The sequence below is a fragment of the Eschrichtius robustus genome, chromosome 6 (genome assembly GCF_028021215.1).
Source record: "Eschrichtius robustus isolate mEscRob2 chromosome 6, mEscRob2.pri, whole genome shotgun sequence".
NCBI lineage: Eukaryota > Metazoa > Chordata > Mammalia > Artiodactyla > Eschrichtiidae > Eschrichtius > Eschrichtius robustus.
The window spans coordinates 118968435-118992940 of NC_090829.1; the positions used below are offsets into that span (position 1 = coordinate 118968435).

Here is a 24506-nt window from a genome sequence, read left to right on the forward strand (position 1 = left end):
TCAAGAAAACTACAGACCAATATTCCTCATGAATAATAGAAGCAAAAATTGTCAGATTTTTGGCAAGTTGAATGCTGTAGTACATATAAAGGATAATAATACCTCATTGGCAGGTGGGGTTTATCCAGGACTGAAAGATTGGTTTAATGTTCAAAAATCAGTATAATTCATCATATTAACATATTAGACAAGAAGAGCCATATGACTATCTCAGTAGATGAAGAAAAAGGATTTGACAAAAGCTAACATATATTTATGGCAAAATCTCTCAGAAACTAGGAACAGAAAAAAACTTTTTTATCCTGCTAAAACTCATTTATGAGAAACTTACAACTAATTATAGTACTTTATGGTGTAAGACTGAACCCTTTTCCTCAAAGATCAGGAACAAACAAGATGTCCCTCACCACTTTTCTATTAAACATCAGACTGGAGTTCTTAACCAGTGCTGTAAGGTAAGAAAAAGAAATAAGCATGCAGATTGGAAAGGAAGAAACAAAGCTGTCTTTTCATTTACATGACTGATTGTCTATTTAGAAGATCCTGAGTACTCTACTAAAAAAAAAAGATGCTAGAATCAAGAAGTGAGTTCATTCAGCAACATTACATGATACAAGGCAAACATACAAAAATCAGTTGTATTTCTTAATACTAATAACACACAATTGGGAATTTAAATTAAAAAATACTTATGTAAGACAGCATAAAATATGGAATATTAGAGATAAAGTAGACAAAAGATATGGAAAACTACAAAACATTGCTGAGAGAAATTAAAGAAATAAAGAGATATACTACGTTCATGGATCAGGGGATTCAGTTTTTTTAAGATACCAATTGTACCCAGTTTAATCTATAGAATCAGTGCAATCCAGTTATAATCCCAGCAGGCATTTTCATAGGAATTGACAAATTGATTGTAAAATTTATCTGCAAAACCAAGGGATATGGAATAGCCATAGCAGTTTTAAAGAGAAAGGCAGCTTTGGAGGAATTAATTATTCAGCTACAATGATCAAGACACTGTGTTACTGGTGAAAAGATAGTCATATAGATCAGTAGAACAGAATAGAGAGTCCAGAAATAGAACAACACATATAGGGGTAATTGGTTTTAATCAAAGTTGCCAAAACAATTCAATGGTCAAAGGAAAATCTTTTAAACCAATGATGTCTTAGACAGAAAAATACTTTTCAACCTTTACAGGACACTATTTGTGAAAAAAAAAATCATAATGAACTATAGACCTAAAACAAAGAACTAAAACTATAAAAATTCTTGAGGAAAGCATAGAAAATTTTAGGGTTCTGGATTAAGAGAAGATTTCTTAAGAAGGACAATAAACAGGCACAAATCATACAAGAAAAAAATTGATGTTTCATTTTCATCAAAATGAAAAGCTTGTCTTCGAAAAATTCATACAAAATGAAAAGGCAAGCCACAGATTGGGAGAAAATATTAGCAAAACATATATCATACAAAGGAATTGTATCTAAAATATATACAGAACTTTTACATCTCAATAGTAAGACAAGTAACCTATTACTATATTGGGAAAAATATCTCAACAGATTACAACACCAAAGAAGATACACAGATTGTAAATAACTACATGAGATGATGCTCAGTGTTACTAGTCATTAGGCCAAATGCAAATTAAAATGAGGGGTGCCACTAGAAGAACTAAAGTTAAAAAATATAGCCCATATCCAAGTGTTTTAGAATGTGGACCTAGAACTCTCATTACACTGCCAGTGAGAATATAAAGTAGTTTAATGCCTTTGGAAAACAGTTTGTTTGTTTCTTAAAAACATCTACCATACAGTCTTGCCATTTCCCTTCAGTTCTTTACTCAAGAGGAATGAAACCATATGTCCACACAAAGCCACATCCAATAATATCCACTGCAGCTGGAACAGGTTAATGGATAAATAAGTTGTGGTCTGTCCACACAATGGAATCCCACTCAGCAATAAAGTGGAATTAATTATTAATGTACATAATCATATGGGTGAAGTTCAAAATAATTATACTGATTGCAGGAAACCATTGACTAAAATGAGTACATAGGGTATGATTTGATTTATATAAATTTCTAGAAAGTGTAAAGTAACCATGGTCACCTGGGAATGATTAGGGAGGGGAGTGAGGGATGAAGAAAGTTTTGGGGGTGATGGACAGGTATGTTATTGATTGTGGTGATACATTCATGGATGTATACGTATGTGAAGCTTGTAAAATTGTACACTTTCTAATGTACAGTATATTGTACATCAGTTATATCGTGATAAATCTGTCTAAAAAAAGATAAAGAACTGTGTTTGAATAATTTCTAGATGTGGTGGTATTTTCATAATTTAGCCATGCAGTGGCTAGTCTTAACAGCAATCACTAATTTTGCCTTTTGAAATTCAAGATTTTCTAGCCACAGGAATTGGCTGAGAGCAAAAAATGTTTTATTAAAGTATTTAACTTTTCACATATGCGTCTCAGCAGAATTTCACTTAATTTTCAAAAGTCATTTATTTCATTCTTGTCACTTGGCAAGGAATGTCTCAAAAAACTGCCTTGCCTTAGGTACAGTGATAAATGAAGAAATTGATCACAGGAAATTAAGGAGATTTCTGAAAATGATTTTATGTATTAAAATTTTTAGCATTTACACTCTTGAAACCTATTTATATAGAGCACTTGTTGGGGAATAGTAAGTACCACAGAAAAATCATGGATTAGTTTTTTATCTCATTTAAAACTTTTGCATTTCATCTTTATCATCAATGGTGGAATTTATTATGCTTAAATAAAATCCATGTTTTCTATAACTTAGCATTTTTATGTTAGGCTTTATGTACTTTCTGATTGCTGTAATGGGTATGTAGTTTTTAGATCAAATAAATATTTGGAATCAATTTTATTCCTTTACACCTATTTCTTAGGACTGCTTTTTAATGTATTGTGGGAGCAACTGTTTCTTTATTAATTGATTATATTCTGGGTAACAACTGTACACACACAGACACACACTGCTACAAAACTATGCAAACTTGGAAAATTTTTCTAATATTTAAATAGTATATGTAATCTTTATCTGTTAAAATTGTTATTTCAGGAGCTAACCGTAGTAAGAACTGCCCATCTGATTTGTTACCATAATGTATTTCACTAAGACATGTGAATTACATTCTTATAAAAAGTTTTCTTGTTATTTTAAAATAAATTGTTTGTGATTGATAATATTGGGTTGTTTTTGTGCCTTCTGGAAGAAGAAGAAAAACAGTAGTGAGTTTTCAAAGGAACACTAGAAAGATGATACATTAGTCGATCTAGTCTAATTACTTATTAGACTAATGTGTCTGATAATTAGGATTTTCACATAACAGTGGCAGTAGTGATTCATTGCTGAATGAAAAACATTAATTTCAGTAGATGTGGAGTTTGAAGAGATCATTGACTTGGAGGGGCCTTGGGGAAGGCTTCATGGAGGAGGGGGATTTTTGCTTAAATGGGTTTATTGAGCGTAAAGTACGTAAGTAGTGCCTGGCACGTGGTTAGCACTCACTGAATGTTGGCTCTTGTTATTGCTGTCCTCAGCAGCAGCTGGGCTTTGCTGAATGGAAAGGATTATAATAAACAGACTTAAATGAGGATATTCTTGGCTGGGTAATGACATGATTTACTGTGAATATGTGGCATTTATTCTAAAATTGTGAGCTTAGTCTAGGTCCTCTGCTCTTTCCGTGTTTGACTCCTTTCATTCTGCTAGGTGACACGATCACTCTTCTTTTATTATGGTAATAGGAGTGCTAGATTCATCCCTAATCTATATTAAATTTTTGGTTAATTTTAAAATGAGTATCTCTTTACCAGTAAAGATTTTAATCTTCACTTAAGGATTTTTTCTTTTTTTTCAATAGGAGCATCGGAATTTGCCTTTTATGCGTGAGCTTCGGTATCTATTTGCACTTCTTGTTGGTACTAAAAGGAAATATGTTGATCCATCAAGAGCAGTTGAAATTCTTAAGGATGCTTTCAAATCAAATGACTCCCAGCAGGTAGCTTTGTTGAGCTTACTTGTTTATTAACTTTTTATTTTATTTAATCTGATCTTTTCTTAAGCAGTTTTTTTCAAAGATAAATGGCAAAGATGTTGTCATTTATCTTTATACAAATAAGCTGGAGCCATTTAAAACATTGTTTATTTGGAAGATTTACTTTTAAATTAAGAAATAGTGATAACCTTGAAAGTATATGATAAATGAAGCTGTAATTTATATTATAATTAAAATTACTAAATGAAAGCAGTGGGTAAAATTAAGAATGTTCACAAATTTTTAATTAAAAATCTTCACCAAGGTGTGATAACCCAGTGTCAGTGTAGTATACACGCTTTTGATATGCCTCTCTTTGCTGGCAGAAAGTAGTTTTCCGTAATTACTCAGAAAAGGTTTCTGAATGACATTAACATTGTTATTAGTTCTTTTATTTCCCAATCTTTATGTAGTGCTGTTTGGTTGCTTTTCTATCAATTTTTTAGAAAGAATATTGGGAATTTTCCTATAAAAATAGAAAATGTCTATAAACAAACCACAAACCAACATTTTCACGTATAATGTGAGAAGTCAGAGAAATTAAAGAAGGAAAGCGGAAGAGAAGGAAAGAAAGTAGCAGAGAATAATAGCAACAGGGTTGGAAAAGATGACAATGACATAATGGGCAAAAGATAAAGACAATACTTGAGAGGAGATTTTAAAAATCTGCTACGTTTGCAGTGTAGTTGTTGTAGTACTTGGATATATATCTGTTACATGGATGTGTGGAGAGCTGAAAGATGTCTGATTTTGCCACTGCCTTCCCTGTGCTTTTTTTTTTTTTAATTCATTTTTTATGGCAAAGATAAATGAACAAAAAAGGTGGTCACATCAGAATTTGCTTATATTTGCTGCTGTTTTCAGTTTTTCTCCCCCCTAACATTTTCTTCTAAAGAGTATTGGATAAGTAGGAAAACTTTTTGTTTCTTGTCAGATATAACCTTGCAGGGTAAGTAATGTTATAGAAAAGTATGGAAAGCCATTTTAAAGTATTATATTAGTTTGCTAGGACAGCTGTAACAAATTACCACAAACTGAGTGATTTCAAGACAATAGAAAATGATTATCTTATAGTTCTAGAAGCCAGAAATTCAAAATAAAGGTGTTGTCAGGGCCGTGCTACCTCCGGTGGCTCTCAAGGAGAATCCTTCCTTGCCTCCACCATCTGGTGACTCCTGGTGTTCCTTGGCTTGTGGTGCCAGTCTCTTGTCTTCATCTTTACACGACCTTTTCCCCTGTTATGTCTGTGTGCCTGCTCTTTTTTTTTTTTTTTTCCTCTTATAAGAGTACCCATCATTGGATTTAGGGCCTACCTTAAACCAGGATGATCTCATCTTGAGATCCGTACCTTCTTTACATCTGCAAAGACTCTTATTCCAAATACAGACGGATTCTGAGGATCCAAGTGGACATATATTTTGACAGGCCTCAATTTAACCCACTACAGGTGGTATGGATGTTTATAACTGGCATTTTGTGTTAAGTTTAGTTGTCTTTATATGGGTTTGGAGCAATTTATTTAAGCTTCCTAGACCTTAGTTTCAACATTTTAAAGGTAAATAGGTTGACCCAGATGCTCTTCAAAAAACTTCTAGCTGTGAAAATGTGTAATAGTAAGTTTGTTTTATATTTGGGACTATTTTGATAAAGGCAAATTGCTTACACTTATTTATCTGTCTTTGGGAAGTCATAGTAGGGTTGCTTTATCCCCCCAGCCCACCTCACCCCACTCCACTCCCCATGCAGGTTCTGTACAAATCTGTTTGCTGTGCTCCAGGTCGGAGTGTTGAAAGAATTTTATGGTAGTTGATAAGTACAACTGCCACTGCTTATTCCTGTTTATCTATGTCAGGTGATGTAGGACCGAAGAGATGGCAAAAGGTGAAGATTGTGCTGGTTCTGATTCGAGAATCAGTTTGACGTTCATGAGGTGGTAGACTTGATAGTTGGGGAGTCAGTGATTAATTAGGCTCAACCTATCCAAATTAACAGATATCTTAGTAAAATCGGATATGGCTTAAAAAGTTGTGCGTTAACAGTTGAATTGAAAAAATGAATTGTTTAAAAACACATATTCCTTCTAAGACAGAAGCCAGTAATAAATCTTTATATAATGAAGAACTCTTTGGTAATGTGGGTCCTTCATTTTATAAAGATTCATTAGAGAGCTCTTTGTGGGGGGGTAATAACTCTTTTTAAAAATCGCATTGATAAGTTTGAATTTTTATATATATATATATATATATATATATATACACACACACACATATATATACACACACACACACACATATATATTTTTTTCCCTCCTAAGGTGAAACCCAATTACATGATTATGAATATAATGCTTGTTTTTCTCAAATACTGAGTTTATGCTGTGGTTAAGTTATAAATATTTCTTGCATTTGATGTGAGACATTTCATATGATACCTTTGTGAGGAGTCAGTTAATTATACATTTGAAAAGACTGGCTGTAAGTTTTATGTTGCAGTATTTAGTGTTTTCATTGGTAGGCTCGAATATCAACAAGACTTTTTTTTTTCCCCCACAGCAAGACGTGAGTGAGTTTACACACAAATTATTAGATTGGTTAGAAGATGCCTTCCAAATGAAAGCTGAAGAGGAGACGTAAGTTACTGTGAAATTTAGTGATGGAGATAAATTAGGAGATCGATAAATAACACTCATTTTTTTTTTCTTATGTATTCATTGTCAACAGAGAAATAAGAATCTGAGATAAGTGTGTGGAAACCTAAATGTTATCTGTATTATTGACAAGCTCTTTGGAATTTGTGGCTGCAGATGTTGGGTAGCTTTAGATGTCCAATATAAGGTCAGAATCTAGTGAGAGATATCTCAGAAGTGATCTCTGAAAAAGCTAACCCCACATCCTCAGTTCTTATTCCATGAAGTCATATTCCATGAAGAAGAATGGGTTAGTGGTAGGGAAACATGCCAGGAGTAATAATTCTGATGAAATCTTTTTACATGGAATCGTGAGGACATTCATGATTCCTTCCATGTAAAATTTCTCCTTAACATTCCCTGGGGCTTTTTATTTTGTGCCCATTTAGTTGAACCACTAAGACTCTGGTAATTTAAAATATATGGGCAGACCTCCTTAAAGGAAGGAATTCACACACTTTCAGGGTGGTCCTACTCCCACTCTTCTGAGGCCACTCTCCTAACACCAAACATTGGTTCCTTTGTGCATCTTCCTGAAACATTGGTGGACCATTTAGGATTTGCCACTGCATGTTCTGATGTTATTCTACAAGATGCATTACGTAAATTAACACCTAGAATACAGGCAGAAATCCAAGGCTGAAAATTCTTTCCTTCTCTTTTTATCTATTTTTGTTTTTATTTGTTCTTCTTCCCGTTTTACTGAGATATAATTGACATAACAGCACTGTGTAAGTTTGAAGTATACAGCATAATGATGTGACTTACATACATCATAAAACGATGACCACAATAAGTTTAGTGAACATCCATCATCTCATATAGATACAAAATATAAGAAAAAGAAAAAATATTTATCCCTTGTGACGAGAACTCTTAGAATTTATTCTTACAAATTTCAAATATAACATACAGCAGTGTTAATTGTATTAATCATTTCAGTACTTATTTATCTTATGACTGCAAGTTTGTACCTTTTGACCACCTTTGTCATCATACAAAGATATTCAATTATTATTGACTATATTCCCCATGCTGTACATCCCTGTGACTCACTTATTTTGTAACTAGAAGTTTCTACCTCTTAATTTCCCTCACCTACTTCACTCATCCCCCGCCACCATCCACTTTCTTACTGGCAACCATCTGTTTGTTCTCTGTACCTATGACTCTGTTCTGTTTTATGTTTGTTCATTTGTTTTTTAGATTCCATATGTGAGTGAAGTGATACAATATTTGTCTTCCTCTGTCTGACTTATTTCACTTAGCATAATACCCTCTAGGTCTATCCGTGTTGTCACAAATGGCAAAGTTTCATTCTTTTTTATGGCTGAATAATATTACATGGAATGTGTATACATACACACACACACACACACACACACACACATCTTTATCTATTTATCTATCAGTGGGCACTTAGGTCGCATCTATATCTTAGCTATTGTGAATAATGCTGCAATGAACTTAGGGGTGCATATATCTTTTTGAATTAGTGTTTTTGTTTTCTTTGGATAAGTATCCAGAAATGGAATTGCTGGATCATATATGGTAGTTCCATTTTTAACTTTTTGACAGCCTCCATACTGTTCGGCATAGTGACTGTACCAATTTACATTACCACCAAGAGTGCATGAGGGTTCCCTTTTCTCCACATTTTCGCCAACGCTTGTTGTTTGCTGTCTTTCTTGTTTGTTTGTTTAGCCTCCATGTGCTGGTGTTTTTTACATTTTTTTCCCTGTAATTTATTTCTAATCTCATAGCGTTGTGGTCAGAAAAGATGCTTGATATGATTTCAATTTTCTTAAATTTACTGAGGCTTGATTTGTGACCCAACATGTGATCTGTCCTGGAGAACGTTCCGTGTGCACTTGAGAAGAAAGTGTAATCTGCTGTTTTCAGATGGAATGTCCTATAATATCAATTAAATCTATCTGGTCTATTGTGTCATTTAAAGCTTGTGTTTCCTTATTAATTTTCTGTCTGGATGATCTGTCCATTGGTGTAAGTGAGGTGTTAAAGTCCCCCACTATTATTTTGTTACTGTTGATTTCCTCTTTTATAGCTGTTAGCATTTGCCTTATGTATTGAGGTGCTCCTATGTTGGGTGCGTATATATTTATAATTGTTATACCTTCGTCTTGGATTGATCCCTTGATCCTTATGTAGTGTCCTTCCTTGTCTCTTGTAACATTCTTTATTTTAAAGTCTATTTTATCTGATACAAGTATTGCTACTCCAGCTTTCTTTTGATTTCCATTTGCATGGAATATCTTTTTCCATCCCCTCACTTTCAGTGAGCATGTAAGTGTGGGCTTATTTCTGGGCTCTCTGTTCTGTTCCATTTATCTACCTGTCTGTTTTTGTGCTGATACTATACTCTTTTGATTTCCATAGCTTTGTAGTATAGTTTGAAATGAGGACGCATCATACCCTTGGTTTTAGCTAACAATTTTTTTACATATATCTATTCTTTTTCAGATTCTTTTCTCATATAGGTTATTACAGAGTATTGGTTAGAGTTCCCTGGGCTATACAGTAGGTCCTTGTTGATTATCTATTTTATATATAGTAATGTGTATATGTTAATCACAACCTCCTAATTTATCCCTTCCCCTCCACCTTTCCCCTTTGGTAACCATAAGTTTGTTACCTATTTCTGTGAGCCTGTTTCTGTTTTGTAAAGTTCATTTGTATCATTTTTTTAGATTCCACATGTAAGTGACATTGTATGATACTTGTTTTTGTCTGACTTACTTCACTTAGTATGATAATCTCTACTCCATTCATGTTGTTGCAGATGGCATTATTTCATTATTTTTTATGGCTGAGTAATATTCCATTGTATTTATGTACCATATCTTCTTTATCCATTCATCTGTCAGTGGATATTTAGGTTGCTTCCGTGTCTTGGCTATTGTAAATAGTGCTGCAATGAACATTGGGGTGCATGCATCTTTTTGAAGTACGGTTTTCTCTGGATATATGCCCAGGAGTAGGGTTGCTGGATCATATGATAGCTCTATTTTTTAGTTTTTTACGGAACCTTCATACTGTTCTCCATAGTGTCTGTACCACTTTATATTCCCACCAACAACATAGGAGAGTTCCCTTTTCTTCATGCCCTCTCCAGCATTTATTGTTTGTAGACTGTTTGATGATGGCCATTCTGACCAGTGTGAGGAGATACATCATTGTAGTTTTGACTTGCATTTCTCTAATAATTAGCAAGGTAGAGCATCTTTTCTTGTGTGTGTTGGTCATCTGTATGTCATCTTTGGAGAAATGTCTATTTAGATCTGCCCATTTTTTTGATGGGGTTATTATTTTTATTATTATTAATTTTGATATTGAGCTGCATGAGCTGTCTGTGTATTTTGGAGATTAATCTCTGGTTGGTCGCATCTTTTACAAATATTTTTTTCCATTCTGTTGGTTGTCTTGTCATTTTGTTTATGGTTTCCTTTGTTATGCAAAACCTGTTAAATTTAATTAGGTTCCATCTGTTTATTTTTGTTTTTAATTTTCATTACTCTAGGAGGTGGATCCAAAAAGGATCTTGCTGTGATTTATGTCAAAGAGTGTTCTGCTTATGTTTCCCTCTAAGAGTTTTATAGTATCTGGTGTTACATTTAGGTCTTTTATCCATTTTGAGTTTACTTTTCTGTATGGTGTTAGCAAATGCTCTAATTTCATTCTTTTATATATAGCTGTGCAGTTTTCCCAGCACCACTTATTGAGGAGACTGTCTTTTCTCCATTGTATATTCTTGCCTCCTTTGTCATAGATTAATTGGCCGTAGGTGCATGGGTTTATTTCTGGGCTTTCTATCCTGTTCCATTGATCTGCAAGTCACTCTTTGTGCCATTACCATACTGTTTTCATTACTATAGCTAAAGTCAGGGAGCCTGATTCCTCCAGCTCAGTTTTTCTTTCTCAAAATTGCTTTCGGTATTTGGGGTCTTTTGTTTCCATACAAGTTTTAAGATTTTTTTGTTCTAGATGGGCAAAAAAATGCCATTTGTAATTTAGTAGGGATTACATTGAATCTGTAGATTACCTTGGGTAGTATAGTCATTTTGACACTGTTGATTCGTCCAATCCAAGAACATGGTATATCTTTCCATCTATTTGTATCATCTTCGATTTCTTTCATCAGCATCTTATAGTTTTCGGAGTACAGGTCTTTTGCCTCCTTAGGTAGGTTTATTCCTAGGTAATTTATTCTTTTTGATGCGATGGCAAATGGGATTGTTTCCTTAATTTCTCTTTCTGATCTTTTGTTATTAGTTTATAGAAATGCAACAGATTTTTGTGTATTAATTTTGAATCCTGCAACTTTACCAAATTCATTGATGAGCTCTAGTAGTTTTCTGGTACCATCTTTAGGATCTTCTGTGTATAGTATCATGTCATCTGCAAACAGTGACAGTTTTACTTCTCTTCCAATTTGGATTCCTTTTATTTCTTTTTCTTCTCTGATTACCATGGCTAGGGCTTCCAAAATTATGCAGAATAAAAGTGGCTAGAGTGGACATCCTTGTCTTGTTCCTGATCTTAAAGGAAATGCTTTCAGTTTTTCACCATTGCGTGTGATGTTAGCTGTGGGTTTGTCATACATGGCCTTTATTATGTTGAGTTAGGTTCCCTCTATGCCCACTTTCTGGAGAGTGTTTATCATAAATGGGCGTTGAATTTTGACAAAAGCTTTTTCTGCATCTATTGAGATGATCATATGGTTTTTAATCTTCAGTTTGTTAATGTGGTGTATCACATTGATTGATTTGCAGATATCGAAAAGTTCTTGCATCCCTGGGATAAATCCCACTTGGTCAAGGTGTATAATCCTTTTAATGTGTTTTTGGATTCAGTTTGCTAGTATTTTGTTGAGGATTTTTGCATCTATGTTCATTAGTGATATTGGCCTGTAGTTTTCTTTTTTTGTGACATCTTTGCCTGGTTTTGGTATCAAGGTGATGGTGGCCTCATAGAATGAGTTTGGAGTGTTCCTTCCTCTGCAATTTTTGAAATAGTTTCAGAAGGATACTTGTTAACTATTCACTTAATGTTTGATAGAATTTACCTGTGAAGCCATCTGGTCCTGGGCTTCTGTTTGTTGGAAGCTTTTATATCACAGTTTCAATTTTAGTGCTTGTGATTGGTCTGTTCATATTTCCTATTTCTTCCTGGTTCAGTTTTGCGAAATTGTACCTTTATAGGAATTTGTCCATTTCTTCTAGGTTTTCCATTTTATTGGTATATAATTGCTTAGAGTAGTTTCCTATGCTCCTTTTTATTTCTGTGGTGTCAGTTGTAACTTCTCCTTTTTTTGTTTTTTTCTAATTTTATTGATTTGAGCCATCACCCTCTTTTTCTTCATGAGCCTGGCTAAAGGTTATCAATTTTGTTTGTCTTTTCAAAGAGCTAGGTTTTAGTTTCATTGATCTTTTTTATTGTTTTTTTCATCTCTATTTAATTTATTTCTGTTCTAATCTTTACAATTTCTTTCCTTCTGCTAACTTTGAGTTTTGTTTGTTGTTCTTTCTCTAGTTGTTTTAGGTGTAAGGTTAGGTTGTTTACTTGGGATGTTTCTTCTTTCCTGAGGTAAGATTGTATTGCTATAAACTTCCCTCTTAGAACTGCTTTTGCTATGTACCATAGGTTTCGGATCCTCATGTTTTCGTTTTCATTCATCTCTAGGTATTTTTTGATTTCCTCTTTGACTTCTTCAGTGATCCATTGGTTATTTAGTAGCATATGGTTTAGCCTCCACATGTTTGTGTTTTTTTAGTTTTTTCTCGTATTTGTTGTCTGATCTCATAGTGTCGTGGTCAGAAAAGATGCTTGATACGATTTCAATCTCAAATTTATAGAGGCTTGCTTTATGGCTCGTCATGTGATCTGTGCTGGAGAATGTTCCATGTTCACTTGAAAAGATTGTGTATTTTTCTACTTTCAGATGGAACACTCTATAAATATCAATTAAGTCTATGTGATTTAGTGTGTCATTTAAGGCCTGTGCTTCCTTATTGATTTTCTGTCTGCATGATCTGTCTGTTGATGTAAGTGGGCTGTTAATGTTCTCCACTGTTACTGTTTTACTGTTGATTTCTCCTTTTATGGCTGTTAGCATTTGCCTTCTATGTTGAGGTGCTCCTATGTTGGATGCATATATATTTACAATTGTTTTGTCTTCTTGTATTTTTCCCTTGATTATTATGTAATGTCCTTCTTTGTCTCTTGTAACAGTCTTTATTTTAAAGTCTGTTTTGTCTGATATGAATTTTGCAACTCCAGCTTTCTTTTAATTTCCGTTTGTATGAAATACCTTTGTCCATCCCCTCACTTTCAGTCTGTATGTGTCCCTAGGTCTGAAGTGGGTCTCTTGTAGACAGCATATATAAGGGTCTTGTTTTTGCATCCATTCAGCCAGTCTCTGTCTTTTGGTTGGAGCATTTAATCCATTTATGTTTAAGGTCATTACCGATACATACTTACTGCCATTTTGTTAATTATTTGGGGTTTGTTTTTGCAGGTCTTTTTTCTTCCCTTCCTATTTTGTTCTCTTCTCTTGTGATTTGATGACTGTCTTTAGTGTTGTGTTTGTATTGCTTTTTCTTTTTTGTGTGTGTATCTATTATAGATTTTTGGTTTGTGGTTGCCATGAAGTTTTGATATAGCAGTCCATATGTATATACAAGATTGTTTTAAGTTTCTGGTCTCTTAATTTCAAATGCATTTCCAGTATTCTATATTTGTACTCACCTTTTCTCACAATTGCTGGTTTTGATACCATATTTATGTATGTATATTTTCCTACCTTTACTGTATTTTTGCCTTTACTGGTGAGCTTTCCCATTTGTAATTTTCTTGTTTCTAGTTGTAGCCTTTTCTTTTCTACCTAGAGAAATTCCTTTAGCATTTGTTGTACAGTAGGTTTGGTGGTGCTGAATTCTCTTAGCTTTTGCTGGTCTGTAAAGCTTTTGATTTCTCTTTTGAATCTGAACGAGAGCTTTGCTGGGTAGAGTATAAGAATATACTTGTAGGTTTTTTTCCCTTCATCACTTTAGATATATGTGTTAGTCCGTTCTGGCCTGCAGAATTTCTGCTTAAAAATCAACTGATAACCTTATAGGGTTTCCCTTGTATGTTATTTGTTGCTTTTCCCTTGTTGCTTTTAATATTTTCTCTTTGTCTTTAACTTTTGTCAATTTGATTAATATGTGTCTTGGTGTGTTCCTCCTTGGGTTTATCGTGTATGGCACTCTCTGTGCTTCCTGGACTTGGGTGACTGTTTCCTTTCCCATGTTAGGTAAGTTTTCAGCTATTATCTTTTCAAATATTTTCTCAGGCCCTTTCCTCTCCTTATGGGACCTCTATAATGCGAATGTTAGTGCATTTAAAGTCCCAGAGATCTCTTAAACTGTCCTCATTTCTTTTATTCTTTTTTCATTATTCTGTTCCACAGCAGTGATTTTCACCATTCTGTGTTCCAGCTCACTTATCCATCCTTCTGCCTCATTTATTCTGCTATTGATTTATTCTAGTGTGTTTTTCATTGCAGATATTGTACTGTTGAACTCTGTTTGTTTGTTCTTTAAATCTTCTAGATCCTTGTTAAACATTCCCTATATCTTCTTGGTCTGTGCTTCCATTCTTTTTCCAAGATCTTGGGTCATCTTTACTATTACTGTGAATTCTTTTTCAGTTAGATTGCCTGTCTCCACTTCACTTAGTTGTTCTTCTGGGGTTTTATCTTGTTACTTCATCTGGAACATGTTCCCCTGCTGTCTCATTTTATCTAACTTTGTATTTGCAGTGTCACAGGCTGCAGGATTGTAGTTCCTCTTGCTTCTGGTGTCTGACCCCTGGTAGGTGAGGCTGGTCTAAGAGGCTTGTGCAGGCTTCCAGGTGGGAGGGACTGATACCTGCCCACTGGTGGGTGGAGCTGGGTCTTGTCTCTGTGGTGAGCAGGGCCCTGTCAAGCAGTGTGTTCAGAAGCAGCTGTGGGCTCAGGAAAACTTTAAGCAGCCTGTCTGCTGATGGGTGGGGCTGTGTTCCTACCCTGTTGGTTGTTTGGCCTGCGGCATCCCAGCACTGGAGCCTACGGGCTCTTGGGTGGGACCAGATCTTTGCGTCAAAATGGTGGCCTCCAGGACAGCTCACGCCAATGAGTACTCACCAGTACCTCTGCCACCAGTGTCCTTGTTTCTGCAGTGAGCCAGAGCCGCCCCCCGCATCCCCAGGAGACCTTCCAAGACCAGCAGGTAGGTCTGGCCCAGGCTCCTGTGAAGTCACTGCTTTTTCCCCTGGGTCCCGGTGTGCACAAGACCTTGTGTTCACCCTCCAAGAGTGGCATTTCTGTTCCCCCCAGTCCTGTGGAGTTCCTATGATCAAGCCCTGCTGGCCTTCAAAGCAAATGCTCTGGGGGCTCCCCCTCCTAATGCCAGATGCCCAGACTGGGTAGCCTGATGTGGGGCTCAGAACTCTCTTTCCTGTGGGAGAACCTCTGCGGTATAATTATTTTCCAGTTTGTGGGTTGCCCACCCAGCATGTGTGGGATTTGATCATGAATACGCCCTTCCTACCTTCTCATTGTGGCTTCTTCCTTGTCTTTGGAACTAGAGTATCCTTTTTTGGTTGGTTTCAGTCATTTTTTGTCGATGGTTGTTCAGCAGGTAGTTGTGATTTTGGTGTTTGTGTGAGATGTCCTCAGGTCCTTCTACTCGGCCATCTTGTCTGCTCCTAGATAGCTTAAGGAGCACTGACTTTGATGACAAAAACCAAGTCCTAGCCAATCTGCCAACTAGGTGTGTAAACTCAGACAAGTTGTGCCTTTCTGAGCAATAATTTTCTCATTCCGAGAAAGGAGTTGCACTTACATGTGCTTTCCCACCAGGCACTTAAAACCAAACTCACAGGCCCTGTGCCACCTCAGACCAGTTCCAGCTGGGTTACTAGGGGCAGCTTGATACTTTTGGTTTTGCTCTTTTTTCTCAAGACTGTTTTGTGTATTCAGGGTCTTTTGTGTTTCCATACAGGTTTTAGAATTATTTGTTCTAGTGTTGTGAAAACTGCCTTTGGTATTTTTATAGAGATACGTTGAGTCTGTAGATTGCTTTGGGTAGTATGATCGTTTTAACAGTACTAATTCTTCCAATCCATGAGCACCATATATGTTTCCATTTGTTTGTGTCTGCAGTTTCTTTCATCAGTTTCCTAGTTTTCTGAGTACAGGCCTTTTACTTTCTTAGTTAGATGTATCTTTTTTTTTTCTATTTTAAAATTATGGCCAGCCTTATTGTCCAAAAAACGCGTAATAACGTAGTCTGCAATGAGATTGAATTAAAGTAAAAATATTCTAATTATATATTGTTAGCAACTAGGAGATGCTTCTAAAATTTTATATAGCCCTCATCATTTGTTCTCAAATTCTCAGGGGAAAAATAAGTTTCCAAATTATATCCACTTGATCTTTTAAGGAAAAATCCAAACAGATTATACTTAAAAGTCAGATTCTTTTGCCCTTTGGTTGCAGTCTAACAAAAAAGAAATCATTTTTGACTTTCTGAGTTTGTTCAGCCTTTACACTACAGGCCTGTCTTTTCTGTGCCTGAATTGAGTTGAGGTTCTTCAGATGAAGCCTGCATTCTCTTTCACTTGTATGTGTGTAGTTCTTTCAGTCCTTCAGATGTAGAATTTCATATACTCTAATTTTAGATTTTGAAGGATTATTAGGACACATGATTAACATTGATCTCTTACTTTCAAAATTTTGAAACAAAAGCAGAACTTCAACCCTTTAACTTTCAGTCCAGCTATGATATTCCTAGATCTTAGTGCAATCCATACTCAAGTTATTGTTGCTAAGGACTGTAGCAGAAAATCTGGATAATGTCATAAATGGAGGCAATCATCATGGTTTCAGTTCTGCCAAGATGCCTGTCATTAAGGGCCATTTGGTCTTAGACAACTAATGTTGGAAGAAATCTCTCTAGATTATGGTGCTAAATCTACAGTATCTGAGGGAAAAAATTCTACTGTTAGAAACTGTCTTGAGAATGTGGCATTGAACAAAGCCACTTCCTTCTTGGCATGTTTAGAAGTTTATGATGCTAACGGCTCTGGTCAGGTGCCCTTGTTTTCTGTCCACCAGCACTCTTAAGCTACATTTTTCTTACGAGCTTCAGTTTGCTGGCCCTCAGTGCTGCATTGAATGTAAGCTCTTTCTAATAACATATTTTTGTGCCCAGTGGTTGCTGCCATTGCATTTTGGTATGGGATTGCTTAGGCCTGTAAAACCTGCTTTCTAGGTAGTTTCTTTCTTCTCTTCAGGTTAGCTTCATTTGGTAAATCTCCCCATCAGATTGCTGAACTGAATCTGCGGTTGGTGCTTCTGAAACCTGAGTTCCAGCATCCAGTGAAGATCATCATCTCTATGATATGCTCTTTCCTCAGCTTTTGAAAGTTCTAGGCCTTGAGTATATTTCTTTCTGCTACTTTTTTTTTTCTGGGCGGGATAGCCCTTTAAGGTTCAGTTACATATGCGTTTTTTTCATTCTTCTTTAAGGAAGGCTTGGCTGAATTTTTAATAGGTTAACCTGCTTCTTAGTTCTACCTCATTCAGAACCAGCTCTGTTTGATGGACGAGTATCTTCTCTTTCTCTTCTTTTGACTTTGTTTTCTGCCCTATAAACTTGTTTTTGTATAACCTGCTCCTCTGTTTTTTCTTGATAGGGCCCTCATAATGAGAGCTAGTGAAATATGAGTTAGGAGTATGCCCAAGTAATTTATTGTTCAAACATGCATTGTCCACCTTCACCTCTTTTGTGTTGCAGAATTCCACCAGGGTTCTGTCCTGTCAGACCAGCAGACAGCCCATGTGTGGACTTGATCTATGATTGTCCACCCTGGCTCCTCTTTAGTAAAACTCATGTTCCTTATACTTTTCCTTAGAGTTCCAACCCCCAAAATTTATTGAGCATGTTTCCTCAGAATGTGAACAATATCTGTATCCCCATCTATGATTACTGAGTCTCTTTGAAGTTCTCTCAGTAATTCTTTGAATGCTTTACCCTGAAATCCCTAGTTCCTCCTCGAATCTATCCAGATTTTCTATAAGCAGCTCATATAGTAACCTATCTGCAACACAACTCCCTGATTACTTTTTATCTCTAGCCTTAGAAGACTGCCACTTGACTGTTTCCTGAATCCTGGTTATTTCTGAAAGGATCATTCTTTTCTGATTTTGGAGATCTTTCCTTATTACTCATTTACTTTTGAAAAATTCCTTTGGGTCCCAGTGTCAACTTTTCTGATCTAGTAACTAACAAGTTCTCTCCCCATTTCCTAAAACTGTTTTTAAAAGAAGCTAGAACTTTCCCATTTCATCTAAAATTGTCTTATTTGAAATATGTCCTTCTCCTCATTCATTTCTCAGTAGTTTTGTTTTTTCTTTACTGTTTATGGAGCTAAAACTTTTTGAACCACTATGGTCTGCCTATCTAGAACAGAGCTTTCCAGTTGTTGTGCCATGGTAAGCCAGATTATAGGTATTAGGTATGTGGAGGTATTGATCCTGTTTCTGTTATCATGAGAAAACATGTGGTTTTATTCCAGAGTTCTCTGCATATATTATCTGTGCGCCAATGACATTAAAAAGATTGGGAAGCACTGAGTAGGTTACTCTATCAGTTGCCCTAGATCTCTGAACTCTTTCTGTGTCGACCTAATTCCCAAGGCTCAAGTGTCCCTGATACAGGTTTTCTTTAGTGATTTCTTTTGGCCTTTGCTATTTGTGTCAATCTAGCTTTTCTTCATGCAAGTGGTGGGTATATCATTTCTGTTATATCAATGGAAGTCTCACGTCTTTTAAATTGCTCTTCACTTGTGTTCCTCACATTTCTGTTGATAACCACAGTCTTAGTCCCTGATATTCAAAGCTTAAATGCACAGTAAAGAGTAAGACCTCTGAGAGGTTGCAAAGAAGGACAGGGTAAACAATTTCTAGAAGATTGGTCTGTCTGACTCCTTAGGGAAGGTCAGTGTGCATACCACAGGTCAGTGGAGAGCAGACCAAAATTCAGATATGAAGATTTGGAAAGAGAATTCAGAATTAGTCGAGCAGCTCTTACCCAGTTTCTTCTGCCAAAGTCACCAACCTGGTATGTCACTGCTCTTTCTATGCAGTATGTCTGTGACAGTAAGGAGAGAAACCAGGAATGTTGCTTTTCTACATGGAAATATGACGTGTGGAAATGGAGATACTAATATTTATGTCTAAAGATTCATAGACTTTTACATCAAGAGAGACAATCTTTGGATTCTTCCTCTCCCCCATATCAGTCTCAAGTCCTTTTTATTGTCACAGTGTAAAAAATAAGGTGTGAAATAAACTGTTTTCATAGAGTTAAAATGCCCAGAGATTAAGTATGCATAGTGGGAGGATTCATAGGTTTTAGAGGCAGACTTGAGTTTGCTTTTCAGTTTGAGCACTTACTAGTTGTGTGAATTTGGGCAAGTGACTTAGCGTAGTCTACAGTTTTATTACCAGTGCAATAGAGGTAAGAGTGCCACCTGCTACTATTTAGGGTGGGCTAGATAATCCTGTGGCAACACCCCCAAAACTTCAGAGGTTTATGTCACAGCCTTAGCTGTGCCCAATGAGTGTGAGCAAGGTGCTGTGCACATCCATTGACAGGGCCTTATGCTGACAGAGGCTTCATCTCATCACAGGATTCTGGGATCACCGCATCAGTGAAAAGTATATTGGCTCTCAAAGTTACAGCCCAGAAATGGCACACATTACTTCCACTCACATTTTGTTGTGCAAAGCAAGTCATGTGGTTTACTTAACTTCAAAGTTAATGGGAGCACCTCATACCCATTAGGATGGCTGCTATCAAAAAACGAAAAAAAACCCTCACCAAACCAAAACCAAAACAAAACAGAAAATAACACGTGTTGATGAAGATGTGAAAAAATTGAAACATTTGTGCACTGTTGATGGGATGTAAAATGGTGCAGCTGCTGTGGAAAACATGGTGGTTCCTCAAAAAATTAATACTAATATAATTATCATTTGATGGAGGGAATCTTTTCACAGTGTATACATATGTCAAATCTTCACACTGTACACTTTAAATACCTTACAATTTTGTTGGTCATTTGTATCTATAAAGATGAAAAAAAACAAGAATTAACCACATGATCCAGCAATTCTACTGCTGAATTTATATCCAAAAGAATCGATAGCTGGGTCCCAAAGAGATACTTGCACACTCATATTCATAGCAGCATTAGCACAATAGACAAAAGGTTGAAAGCAACTGATATGTCCATGGATGAATGGAAATACAAATGTGTTATACACATACAATGGAATATCCTTAACAAGTAAGGAAACTCTGATACATACTACAACATGGATGAACCTTGAAGACATGATGCTAAGTGAAATAAGCCAGTCACAAAAAGACAAACACTGTTATGTCACTTATATGATGTGTCAATAGTCGTCAAACTCAAAGAAACAGAATGTTAGGATGGTGGTTGCCAGGGCCTGGCTGGAGGGAGGAATGTGGAGTTGTTTAATCAGTTTCTCAAGATGAAAAATAGTTCTGGAAGTTGGTTGTACAACAGTGTGAATATACTTAACACTGCCGAACTGTAAACTTAAAAATGGTTAAGGTGATAAATTTTATATTGTGTGTATTTTATCACAGTTCAGATTTTTTTCAAATTTCAATAAAAAGTAAATGGGAAAGTGCTTCTTACTATGTACCTAAAAGTAGAGGGACAGAAATCTTTTTGAATAGCACTGATGACCACCACACTACCTCATAGGATTGTTCCAGAGATTAAGTGAAGTACTTCCCACCAATTATTTTATGGTTTAAATGAGGGTGAATGTAACACGTATATCAAGAGACAGATAGTGTCCTTCTCTCTTTTTTAAAATAAATCAGTTTTACTAATTTAAACACAAAATTTATGAAGAAAAATCTCTCTGCAGTTGTGGATACAACATACTTTTATATAGCAAGGCCAAAATAAACTTTGTGTTTTTAGACCACACGGTACAAAGCATTAAAAAAAAGTTAAAAATTGTCAGTTTCTATTTGCTTCAAGCAAAAAAGAAAAACAACAAATTTATATGTTAACGAATTTGGAAAATTCACAGATGACTAATTTTACCAGCAACATGAAACTTTATAAAAGATTGGAGTTTCTCTTTAGCTACCTGGGTTGAAGCTGGTGTTTTTCTCCTTCACTGCTGATGGCTAGTGTTCATTCTTCTAGGTAAATGTGGGAAATGACTTATTAAAATTTTATAGAAATTTATTTTGATTAAGAGTGGCTTTCCCTCCTTCCCAACAAGTCCAAATAAGCATGTGTTGTACAGACTAAAAGTTCAAAATCGAAATGATAATGGAAAGATCAGGCACTTCGTGAATACAGACTCTACTCAGGTCTTCTTATAACGAGGTCCCACGTTGTAACTCATTTTAACCCTTACAACAACCTTGTGAGTTCCATTACTATTATTATCCTCAGTTGACAGGTGAAGAAACGGAAAATAAATTTAAGTACCTTGGCCCAACACTGTAAGTCGCAGCGCCAAACACATGATAACCACATAAATGTTATTGTCTTGGCATATATTATTGTTCTTTTAATAGTTGATAAGAATTATTATAAATCTATTATTTACAGTTCTAAAAATTAAGAATTATAATCACATTTATATTTTTAACGTGATTTTTAGGGATGAAGAGAAGCCAAAGAACCCCATGGTAGAGTTGTTCTATGGAAGATTCCTAGCCGTGGGAGTGCTTGAAGGTATAGTTACACGTCTGCTTATTTATTACAATTGAGATATTATTAGCTGTTAGCTCCTTTGTCATGATAGTGACTTTATTTGTGGAATGGTTTTTAATTTTAATTTGACTTACTCTGTCTAGTAGTTTCTGCTGCATTGTTACTGCTAATCATTTATATAAAAAGCAAAGAATTGAGCGCATGTAAAGGAAAGTACAGAGTATATTGTCACATGCTACTTGGTACTTAGTTAATGCTGTCCTGATGTTCTTTGCCTGGGACGGGTTCTGTGATACTGTGAATTGTTAGGATACAGGGATTAAGGGAGCAATTGGTGGATCTTTTAAAAATAATATTGGAGTTTAATACTGGGCTTGGTATGATGGTCACTGTTCTTGAGGGTTTTAAGTCTATGCATGTTGAAAGCTGTACTTAGCAATTTAGCATAGTCAGGGTATTGCAGGGTTTCCATTTTGGGGGTGATTATAAAATTCTTCAGAATATAGTTTTCAAGAAAGAGTTGTACTCTGTCTTCTGAAAAATCAGTTGAGTGATACTATTCCTGTTACGTAAAGTCCAGGCCTCACCAGTTACTCTTCGGCTTTCCTAACAAGGGCAGGGAACTGACTCATAAGATATACTTCAAGTGATAATATTACTAAGTCCCAAAGCATACATTTTTGAAAAATTGTTATTCCCAAATGACCCTATACATCAGCTTTTGAAAGTTCACCCAAATCACCCAAAGTATAAAATTTGGGAAATTAATTTTTCTTCAGGATCTTAAGTGATGGATTCCCATGAAGTTTTGTTTGAATGTAGTTTTATATTTGAGATTTGGAAAAAGGTAGACACTAACTCAGGATTTAATCAGACATCCTAAAGGTTATATTGAGGTGTTAGTACATTTTGTTTGCCTCAAATGCTAAATATTCATTATATAAGTAGTGGAATATTTTATATAGTACACTGTATTCCAATTTGGGATGTCCACACTATCATACCAGTTTTTATTTGAAGTAGAACACTATGTAGCAGTAGAGGAGCTCTAATCAGGTTGTGATTGGGCACTATTTATAATACTTCTCATGAGCACTTCTACCTATATTATCTGGATTCTTAAAAGTGATTATTAAAATTTCTTAATCAGTGAAGTCTTCGTACTTGGATTTGGTAAGTTGTTTAAAGGCTACTGTGCTGCATAAATGTGATTTTAATACATTTCCAGGGGAACTATGTGTTTGCTTTGTTAACAATTTATTTTAGAACACTTAATTATTTTTACATATATCTTCTTAATGCCTTTTTTTAGACTAGTGACTCTCAATTAGGGGTGATTTTCAGTTTGTTTACTAAAGTACTCTATAGCAAAACTTCTTCAACTCTTCTAGAATTTCTAGGCCATTGACCCCTCCATTCTGTTCTTCTCAGTCTTTGCTTTACTTCCTTCCTTGTCCATTATGATCATCCTTATACATTTCTAAAACTCTTTCCCCTCATTCCCTTCTGGCACCACCTCTCTGGCTAGTCTCTGACCCTCATGCAACTATTCCTCTTCTCTCTGCATGTACTGAGAACCTGACGGTTGCTAGGAGAAAGTCACTCAAATGGGCTAACTATAATGGATCGTAAGGTTGTGGTGACTCTAAGCTTCACTGGTCCCAAGCCTGTAACCCTACCTGGCAGTCATCTTTGTTTTGTTTAATCACTGTCTTCTTTCCCATTTTCTGCAATAACAATTTCCAGTTTTTCTACCTCTAATCTAATTTCTTTGTCTCTTCATTTTCTGAGAAAGATCTTAACTCAGATTTCATGGATTTACCATGAAGTTAATGAAGCCTAACCATGGGTCCTGGCTAAGGCCCTGAATCTAATTTTGTGCTTATAACTTTTTTTATCATAGTTCTTAAAAGTGAGTTCCTCAGATATATGAGCTTCAGGTTTCCCAACTTGGATCCGTTCCAACCTCTACCACATTCTTTTATTTGTCCCTCCAGGTAATAGTGGAATTATTTAGTCTAATATCAATGGCTATTCATTACATGTGCTCAGAATCTCATCCTTTCATGTTTTCACTCAGGCCTTATTCTGTCCATTATCTTGCTTTTTTTCTGTACCTTTAGCTTCTTCCTTTCACTGTGTCTTCCTTATCAATATTTAGACATGTTCTGGTATTTCACATCTTTAAAATTAAAAAAAATCTCCCTTCACATGCTCTTTTTCAGTCAGTCTTATTCAGAAATAAGCTCCTTTAAAGTGAGAGGTTTGTTTTCACCTGCTATCTCTCCAATTATTCTACCTGTCCCACTTTCATTTTCTGTCCCCAGACCTCTTCTAAAAGGGGTCTTTTTAAGGTTATTGATTTCTTACATGTGTGTTAGTCCATTGGATCCCTCTCAGTTCTTACTGAATTCTTATCAACTATTAATGCTGTTGACTCCACTCTCTCCTTCTCCCCCTTTTTCCCACTCTTTCCTTAAAAACACTTCTCTGGCTTCTATCACACCATATTATCTTGGCTTTCTCATGCCTCTGTGTGTACTTCTTATGAGTTATATTTATAGTTCTTCCTGTATCTAAAGGTAGGAGATCCTTGGGAATCAGCTTAGGTCCTCTTCCTCTTCCTGTCAGATAATTCCTTGGGCAGTCTCATTCACTTCCTTGATTTCCTGCTACCAATAAGCTAGCAATTCTCCAATTTATAGCTTCACACCAGTCTTAGTTACAGACTTATTTATGTCCAGCTCTTTTCAACTTGAAATCTTATGGGCCATTCTAAACCAATGATTTTCCCTGCTGCCTTAAAACAAAAGTAAAAAAAAAATCCTCTACTCTTCCTTCACTGGTGCCCCTTTCAGTACATAAAAATCAATTCAGTTGTTCATGCTAAAAATCTGAGTATCATTCTTGAT

General features: G+C 35.7%; 1 protein-coding gene across 2 annotated transcripts in view; it reads left to right on the forward strand.

Annotated features, from left to right (window-relative positions):
- Nucleotides 1-24506, forward strand: part of USP25 (ubiquitin specific peptidase 25) — a 139064-nt gene that overhangs the window by 56578 nt on the left and 57980 nt on the right. For both annotated transcript variants that reach the window (XM_068546916.1, XM_068546917.1), the window contains exons 7-9: nucleotides 3915-4052; nucleotides 6641-6717; nucleotides 21542-21615. In XM_068546916.1, the coding sequence (XP_068403017.1) occupies nucleotides 3915-4052; nucleotides 6641-6717; nucleotides 21542-21615 (289 nt within the window). The remainder of the gene's footprint in view (nucleotides 1-3914; nucleotides 4053-6640; nucleotides 6718-21541; nucleotides 21616-24506) is intronic.